At 34.9% G+C, this 9398-nt stretch overlaps 1 protein-coding gene across 1 annotated transcript; it reads left to right on the plus strand.

The window, feature by feature from the left end:
* Positions 1-2495: 2495 nt before the first annotated feature.
* LOC145072230 (putative E3 ubiquitin-protein ligase XBAT31) lies at positions 2496-5222 on the plus strand. Its single transcript, XM_079018626.1, has 8 exons — positions 2496-2803; positions 2945-3007; positions 3172-3243; positions 3430-3551; positions 3633-3773; positions 3859-3966; positions 4050-4311; positions 4601-5222. The coding sequence occupies exons 1-8, from the start codon at positions 2624-2626 to the stop codon at positions 4988-4990; spliced, it is 1338 nt and encodes a 445-aa protein (XP_078874752.1). The 5' UTR covers positions 2496-2623; the 3' UTR covers positions 4991-5222.
* The last annotated feature ends 4176 nt before the right edge of the window (positions 5223-9398 follow it).

A 9398-nucleotide genomic window follows, 5' to 3' on the forward strand; every position in this document is an offset into this window, starting at 1 on the left:
TCACTTTTTACGTCATTCAACGTCGTGCTGGTTCTGCCGCGTAACTTCGACAGGTCATAACTTCTTCGTTATAACTCGGATTTCGGCGTTCTTTATATGCACGGAAACCTTGTAACATATACCATAACTTAGTTAAGATTACTCATTCTAAATAATCTTTCATCAAAAATTCATTTTTGACGCCTATCATCTCTAAATCGACTAGCCCGGATCTACAGGGCGTTACAGATTAGCCCATCATATGTGGCCTCTTTTTATATAGGCTCATTCATTTAATTTTTAATAATTACGAATTTTTAATGTAAGATTAGATTCATGGAAATTTATAGATTTCATGGTATCAAATACCTCTCAACCCTAATCATATTCTCGGTTTCTCTCTATCTCCCTTGTTTTTTCTTTCTTCTTTTCTTCCTCAGCAAGTCAACCATGACTGGTACTCCCTCTTCCTCTTCTAATATTACAAATAAACCTACCATGACCAACATCAAGAATGTTGTGTCATTAGTTCTCTATCTCAACCGCATGAATTACGACATATGGCATGAACTGTTCGAAACCCACTATATTGGGTATGGTCTTGCTGATCATCTTGAACACCCATTAGATAAGTCTCTTGCTCTATTGGAAGAAAGGAATCGTTTTAATTACATTGTGAAATCTTGGATCTATAGCACCTTATCTCTATATCTTTTTCACATGATCTCGAAGAAGAAAAACACTGTGTTTGGGGGCTGGTAAAGTCTTGAACAATTATTTTGAGATACTTCTCGACCAAATCATGCTTGTCTCCTTTAGAGATCTCTTTATGGTCTCAAACAGGTCCCCAGGGTGTGGTTTCAACAGTTTACTATGTTTATCTCACATATTGATTTTGTTAACAGTAGGTGTGATTCTTTTTTGTCTATATACAAACAAGGCCCTCAAATTCAGTATTTGCTATTATATGTAGACGACGTTGTCCTAACGCCTCTCAACTTCTGACATATATCATCTCGGTTCTTGGCTTCGAGTTCTCCATGTCAGATCTTGGTTGCTACTAGAACTATTGATGACCTAATTTCTCTCTAAAAATGCAAATGAGATTCTTGAGCGTGCGTCCATGATGAATTGTAAACCTGCCACCACTCTTGCTGATCTATTTGCAAAATTTCGCGGTTTAGCCGCCTGTAGACGATCCTACTTTATATCGTAGTCTCGTTGATGCTCTTCAGTACCTTACTTTCACCAGGCTAGACATCATGTATGTTGTTAAGCAAATATGTCTCTACATGCATGATCATTGAGAGCCTCATTTCACTGCACTAAAGTGAATATTGAGACATGTTTGTGGTACTAGTCATCATGGATTATAGATTTTAGTTCTACTTCACATGATCTTATTGCTTACTCTGATGTTGAGTGGGGATTTTCCAACACTCGACGCTCTATGTCGGGCTACTATGTCTTTCTTGGACACAATCTTTTATCGTGGTCTTCTAAGCGCCTAAACACTACTTCAAGATCTAGTGACGAGGTTGAATATTGTGGGGTGGCTAACGCAATCACTAAGACATGTTTGATGCATAACTTACTTCTTGAGCTTTATTATTCATCGCATCGTGCTACTCTAGTCTATTGTGATAATGTGAGTGTGGTGTACATGTCATCCAATCATGTTCAACATCAACAGACCAAACATATTGAGATTGCTCTTTACTTTTTTGTGACAAGGTTGCTACTGATCAAAGCTAAAGTTCTCCATATGCCTTCTAAATCTCAATATGTTGATATCTTTACCAAGAGCTCACCATCCACTTTTTTTTTAGTACAACTTGAACATTCATAGTACTATTTTCGTTTAAAATGTGGGAGACTATTAGCGTAGTATTATTATTATTATTATTATTATTATTATTATTATTATTATTATTATTGTGTTTAGATTAACCCATCATACATTACCTCTTTTTATATTTGACCTATTTATATATTTTGTATAAATACCAATGTTTAATAAAAGATTAGATTCATAGGAAAACTACATATTTCACTTATATGATTTCACTTAGATGTTATTAACCCATGAAAATATGTTGGATATTAACCCATGAAAATATGTGGGATTTTTTCTGTGACTTTGCCATAATACATATCATATATAACTTTCATTGTAATTGTTCAGATCTTCTAGATATCAAAAAATGATTACAGTTGTTTTCAACGAATTTTATCCAAATTCTTTTTTGGAGGGTAAAGAACAAAGAGAAGTTGAATGGAACAATCGTAAGAGATATTTTTCTCCGTAAATAATATTTGCTCAAATGTATAAAACTATAGATAATAAAATTTATTAAAATCAGACACGGACCCACTACGTTATTTTTGGAATCTCTAAACTGCCCGTAAATTACTGACACCTGCCCGTTGTCAGACGTGTACCCGTCCATCTGCCCGTCGCCACCTTCCTCCGCCTTTGCCCCCAGTGTCCCCATTTATCTCTGCAGCTACTTAAATACGACGCCATTTACACCCTTTCTCCATTCCCGACCACCAATCCCTCTTTTGGTGGTAGTAGATGATTCCGGTGGACTTCCGCCGGTCTTCTGCGTAAACCATCAAAACTTCAGATTACCCTAAAACCATGGGGCAGGGTCTTAGTTGCAGAGTACAAGATGAACATGGCTTGTTCACAGCAGTACAGTTTGGCGATTTGGAGATTGTGAAGACTGTTTTAGAGAGAGATCCATCTCTGATTCAACAAAAAACCGTTTATGATCGCCATTCTGCTCTTCACATAGCTGCTGCCAATGGCCAGATCGAGGTTCGTAGTTTAACATCTCTGGGTTTCTCTGTTCGGAATTTGGCGCTTCCTCAAATATTGTTGTTGTATTTGATCGATTCGATTGATTGGTGCTTTAAATTTTGTATCTTTGATTCATATTTTATCTGGGTTTTCTTCCAGATTCTTTCTATGCTTTTGGAGAATCGATCTGTCAATCCGGATTCTTTGAATCGTCATAAACAGGTGTGCTATTTCATCTCATTCTCATTCTCATCGATTGATTTGAAGTTTCTATAATTTTTCCAATCCTTTTTCTGAATAACGAATGTGAAGTCCAGAGCTCTTTGGAAGTACATACTTCCTTAACAACTTAACTGATTTTGTCCAATCTGATCAATTGGTATCAGACTCCATTGATGTTGGCTGCAATGCATGGGAAGATCGCTTGTGTTGAAAAGCTTATTCAAGCTGGGGCTAATGTATGTCAAGTTCTCTCCTTTCAATACATTCATCACCCTCACATATGTTTCCTTTAAGTTCCTCTAAAGTAAAAATTGATGACGATGTTCGAAATCGATTCTCAAAAGTCGAAATCGAAGATGATATCATTTAAAATTGATTGTCTCTAGTAGAAATTAACAATGATATTGTCTGAAATTGGTCAGATTTTGATGTTCGATTCACTGAATGGAAGAACATGTTTGCACTATGCCGCTTATTATGGTCACTCCGATTGTCTCCAGACCATTCTTTCCTCTGCCCGAACCTCCCACGTCGCGTCTTCTTGGTGGGTATCTCCCTTTATCCTTCGATCTCCTTTTTCCTGAATCAAATTTCTGTAAACTGAATTGGGGATTTTGGATTTTAGGGGCTTTTCGCGATTTGTGAATATAAGAGGTGGTAAAGGGGAAACACCATTACATTTAGCCGCTCGTCAACGGCGGCCTGAATGTGTTCATATACTTCTAGACAACGGAGCTCTTGTCTGTGCCTCCACCGGTGGACATGGGTAACTAATTCTTTCATAATCTTTCGATATACTTTATTAATTAATCTTGCGATTTGTAAATTTATTAATTAATCTAATTTTGCAGTCTTCCTGGTAGCACTCCACTTCATTTGGCAGCAAGAGGTGGTTCCATGGATTGCATCCGAGAATTATTAGCATGGGGTGCAGATCGACTTCATAGAGACGCAACTGGGTAACCATTTTTTTCTTCAAATTCATCAAGTAACAATAATTCTGAAAAAAAAAATCGCTGATTTTTCCCAATAATTTATACAGGAGAATCCCATATGCAGTCGCTTTAAAACACAAAAACGGCGCATGTGCAGCTCTGCTCAACCCATCATCCGCAGAGCCACTGGTGTGGCCATCACCATTGAAATTCATCAGCGAGCTTAATCAAGATGCAAAAGCTCTGTTGGAACAAGCTCTAATGGAGGTCAACAAGGAACGAGAAAAAGCAATTTTGAAAAACACCGGCTACTCGATGCCGTCTCCTTCCCATTCTGATACCACCGCCATGGATGATAATATCTCCGAGGTAATTAATTAATTTCCACAATTTGTTAAAACTTTAATTTCATGGTCAAGATTCAAGAACACGGTAGACACACACAAATGCAGAAAGACAAAAACTTTTGGATTGTTAATTGTTATAATACGTTGAAATGGTCATACTTGATGACTTTTGACTTTTGATGACCAGATATTTTTGTTGACTTTAAACACCATACGTTTACATTCGATTTCAATTACTTTAATCAACACTTGAATAAACATTCTAGAATCGAATTTAAAATTCATATAATCTTGATATTTGCAATTTGCAGGCGAGCGATTCACAGTTATGCTGCATATGCTTTGACCAATTATGCGCCATTGAAGTTCAAGATTGTGGTCATCAAATGTGTGCTCAATGCACACTCGCATTATGCTGCCACAACAAACCGAACCCAACAACCTTATCCCTGCCCGCACCCATCTGCCCGTTTTGCCGAAGCAACATAGCCCGGCTGACCGTGGTCAAAGTCAAACTCAACACTGCTGACCAAGAACTCGACCTTTATTCCTCCCCTAAGCAGAGAAAATCAAGAAAGTCTATGAATTTAAGTGAAGGGAGCAGCAGTTTTAGGAGTTTATCGGCTGTGCCATCGTTTGGGAAAATTGTGGGTCGCGGGTCGGGTCGGGTTTCGGTTGATATTGAAATTGATAAACCGTGAAAAAAGGTTATGAAAGTTGGAAACTTGGGTTGCAAGGAATAGGGGAAGAATTCTTGGGGTTTCCATGTATAGAAAGATCTCTTCGAATCTGTTATTTGTTTTAAAGATTTGTGGGGGAATAAGTAAAAGCAAAAGGTGGAGGGAGGTTTGGGTTGGTGAGTATTTGTTTCCATTGTGTTTTACTTCTACTTGAAGCAGAAGTAGTAAAAGCTTGCATGGGAGACTTTGTTTAGTTACTTGTTTAAAAAGTATTCTTTTTTCACTTTTTTTTTCTAAGGTTAGAAAATTCAGAATTCAAGATTGTTAATGTACCCACCCCTCCAATGTAAAAATGGTGTGTGGTTAATTGAACCCCACCTTTTATTTTTATGTCCATGATTATGATGAGAGTAATTTTGTTTATATATGTTGGAGTAAGATCGACTAGATAATGTTATATACTTATATATGTCAAGTCTTTACTCTCTATTTGATGGTTCTTGAAGGGAATAAAAAAAATCAAATATTCCACATATCTCACCTTACACGCATTACAAATCTTTATGTCACTGTGTGGTTGTGCTTCACGGAGAAGTGCGGACTTAACCTATAAATTATCCTAAAGTCATAAAGATGCAAGAAGAGTGAAGATACACCTCCTTGTATGCCTAATGGAGAATATAGAAAAGTAAACAGAATATACACATGATGCTCATAGAAATTCAGATGTTATGATGGAAATATGGTAGAACATTGTTGGATCGGATAAAGAACACAACAATAAGATATTCATGAGGGAAAGAAGGTTGCAATGGTTCATGTTTGTAGGAGACAATCTATAGATGCTACTATTGGGAGGAAAGATCATACAAGAAAGAAGTGAATATATTGCGAGGTAAATTTCAAGAAGTTAACTTTTACCAAGAGTACATGACCATGTGAAAGAGGTTGTAGATGCTCAAAATCAGGTAGTTGAGTAGTATAAGGTCATCTCTAATGTATTGAACTCATAATCATATGAGTACCGACACATATATATTCCATTGATTATATAATTTTACCTATTAAACTCTACACTTCATTAAGCTCATATAAATTCAATGGATTGAGACATGCACATTCCACTCATTATATGTGTGTGTGAGGAGAGAGAGTGTAGAGTTTAATAGGGATTGAACTTTTCATTCTATTGAATGTCATGTCATTAACCTACAATGAGGATTTTGAGTTTAATGGGATTCAACTCTCCATTCAACTCCTATTGGAGATGGCCTAAGAGTAATCTATGTACTAGCTTCCTTTACTCTTTGTGCTTGTGGCACATATTTTAACAATAATCTTGTCCCTTTTTGCTTTCAATGTGTATAAGTAGTATCCGTTTGAGCTTTATTCCAAGTATTTGCTTTCATTATGTGTTTACCATTGTCAAGCTTTATAACTTGCCGCATTATTGCTTGTATTTGCTTCTTTATATTTATTTTGTAGCACACCACTCTTTGTTATTGATTGTTAGTTGATGTTTCATATGAGCAAGATCATGCAATGTGGGTTCACATTTTTTTTTTATGTCACATCTAATCAATGGAAGCAGTCTCCCATCCTTCAGTTAGAGCTTTCTTACATCTTACATCCCCCTCATGTATGAGCCTTAGGTATTGTTATTGTATATATTACGAATCTTAAGCATCAGAAATTGAGGGTCGAGATTGAGTTAAATAGCTTCTCATGAAAATGAGTTTTATAATGAGCTTGTATTATATTTTTTCATTTTAAGGTGTATGTTTTATTGAATAGGATACAATTTTAAATGCATGATGTACAATCGTGGTTGTGTTCATGGTATTTTGGTTAAAGTATAAGTGTGTGGTTGGTGGTTGGTCATGTGATCCCTGTCTGTTGGTTTCAATAATTTGCTGTACCATTCATGTATTCATGCTTATTATGTATGAGGACAAGTGAGATTGGGTCATATATTGTGGGGACCAAATTGTAACTATGATTGTTTGATGGGGGTGGATTGGCAAGACTCTTCTAAAGTTTTGTGGGGTTTGTTTTGATCGATTTTTGACTCCCTTCCACTTCCATTGTTTTCAAATGGAACACTTGGTCAAGATGTTGTGGTCCTCGATCATTTTCTTGCGTTTTCATGGGGAAGTCGACTATGCATAAGTATGTAAAGAGATATTTTGTACTCCGTTTATCCGTTTTTGTTGTTATTTGATTTAAATGTTACGTGTCCAATGTATGCAGATAGAATTATCGATACTAAAAGATAATTATATACATTGCTAATGATTTAACAAAGATATATATGTCAATACCAATGCATAAAACAAAGGAATGAGAACATGTTTATAATTATTCTAGATTCATATCGATCTTTTTCTATATATACAAACTTTTTTATTCTGAAAGCTAGTTTTTATGGCTCCGCTTGTTATGGTAGACTTGCACTCCATTTTGGCTTGGTGTGAGACTCGAAGTGGAAAAAACTGATCTGACCCGCTAACCAAACATGAAATAAACATATTTTTGTCGTTTAAGTAAATAGGTTGATACAACATGATATAACTGAGATAAAGATGTCTAAAACTTTTGAAATCATAGAGTTATTAAGCTAATTAGTCAACCATTAAGATAAATAGTTCAGTAGAACGTGGGTCTCCAAAACCCAATGTCGTAGGTTCAAATCCTATAGAGCATGATTTGGATCTTCTTCAACCGAATTCGGTTGAAGCACTAACTCAAACGACAATCTGAATTTGACCTCTTAGATAGTAAAGAAAGAAGCATGTCAATAAATGAAGAGATGTTAATTAATCTAATCAAATTTCTAACTAATCACTACACTTGTAAATATACAGTTACAAATAATCCATCCAAAGTAATAGGAATTAGACCTAACACGATTCCAGATAGCAAAACTTCAATTATTTCAATTTGTTTGAAAGGAGACAAAAAAAGGTAATATCTATACCTAAATATTAATTTGAATTACCATGAATCTCAATGACCAAGAATTGGCAATGAACATGGTAAGTAACTATAAATACACAGAAGTTTGCGGAAAAATTTTATTTTATGAATTATGCAATGAATTTCAAATCAGTCGTATCTTGCTCAAAACAATAAATAGAGTTGAGGTTATAGTTAATGCCATCAGTAAAAAACCAACAAAACACAAAATAACTGAGTGACACTATGATAATTTTAATATTCTGGTCATTATTAAGCATATAAAACATTTATTTCCATTGAATATATTACTATCTAATACATGCAATTATGCTACCACGGTTGTTATGAGGTCAATTTGGTTTGCAAGGATGGGGTCCAAAATGTGGGGAGGTGTCCATTCTTTTTACTTGCGTCAAGTTAAGACTACTAAATGCATATAGGCTTTGTTTTTATGTTGTGCACTTGAGTGTATTAATATTTGTGACATCTCATACTATAAAACAATATTCGTTTTGTCAACTTTGTATTGAGCCAAGAGAGCTATTTTGGTAGAGAGGAGTACACGTAAATGATGTAGAATCATGCATCAACTAGATATCTTTTAGAGTAATATACTAATATTATATCCTTTTTTTTTTCTAGATGATAATGGTTAACTCACACGAATCAACTTGTTGACCTAAATAACCTTAGACCCATATAATACCTGGTAAACATTATGGAACAGACAAACCATCCCAAAAAAATTACAGATGGTCGTCCTTTGAAGTCTGTAATACCAGTGTACATGAGACGATTCCTTTGAAATGAATTATTTATTCAATGTTATTTCACCCAAAAATGGTTTATTGTCATCTTTTTTTAGTGAACACTTGAAAAAATTACTTATACTTAAGAATGATATCATCCTTTACTATTTAAAGATTTATCTATTATAAAAGCTTACAAGAAAGAAATTAAGAAGATTATTATTAAAGTATTGAGGGTTTTAGCATATCGTGAAAGTAATGTATAGAACAAAATAATTGGAAATTACATATTTAGTCCTTAGACATTTCTACACCCTCCGTTTGTGGTCCCTTCACTAATGATTATGTATTGTCAGGTCATCAGGATGTTAAAAGAGAAAATTTGTTAAAAAGTTTCCGAATATCTTCATCGGGCGCTATATTAAATCTACCATATGTATGTGTGGATCAAGATCTTATCTCTGGTTTTGTTTAAACAGTTTAATTAATATAGTTATCTTTTATGTCGATAAATATAAATAAAATAGAAGATTCCATTTTTAAACATTTGAAAATAATAATAAAATAAAATAGTGATTATTTAAAAGGCCATCTCAACTTGGATGAGGGACCAATGTTAGTTGGGTTTGAATATTGAGATGTTGAAGAATTGCGTAATTCGGTGTTAACACGCTCGAGGACCAAACAGTCTTTGTATCAATACAAGTCCATACATGAATTTG

The sequence above is a fragment of the Lactuca serriola genome, chromosome 9 (assembly GCF_051521515.1).
Source record: "Lactuca serriola cultivar US96UC23 chromosome 9, Lser_US96UC23_V15, whole genome shotgun sequence".
In the NCBI taxonomy this organism is placed as follows: Eukaryota; Viridiplantae; Streptophyta; class Magnoliopsida; order Asterales; family Asteraceae; genus Lactuca; species Lactuca serriola.

Excerpts from the sequence above, each read along its gene's own strand:
- LOC145072230 (XM_079018626.1), top strand. The coding sequence starts at position 2,624 with ATGGGGCAGGGTCTTAGTTGCAGAGTACAAGATGAACATGGCTTGTTC. Across the intron at positions 2,804-2,944 it reads CTGCCAATGGCCAGATCGAG|ATTCTTTCTATGCTTTTGGA; the intron begins GTTCGTAGTTTA and ends GTTTTCTTCCAG. Across the intron at positions 4,312-4,600 it reads TGGATGATAATATCTCCGAG|GCGAGCGATTCACAGTTATG; the intron begins GTAATTAATTAA and ends TGCAATTTGCAG.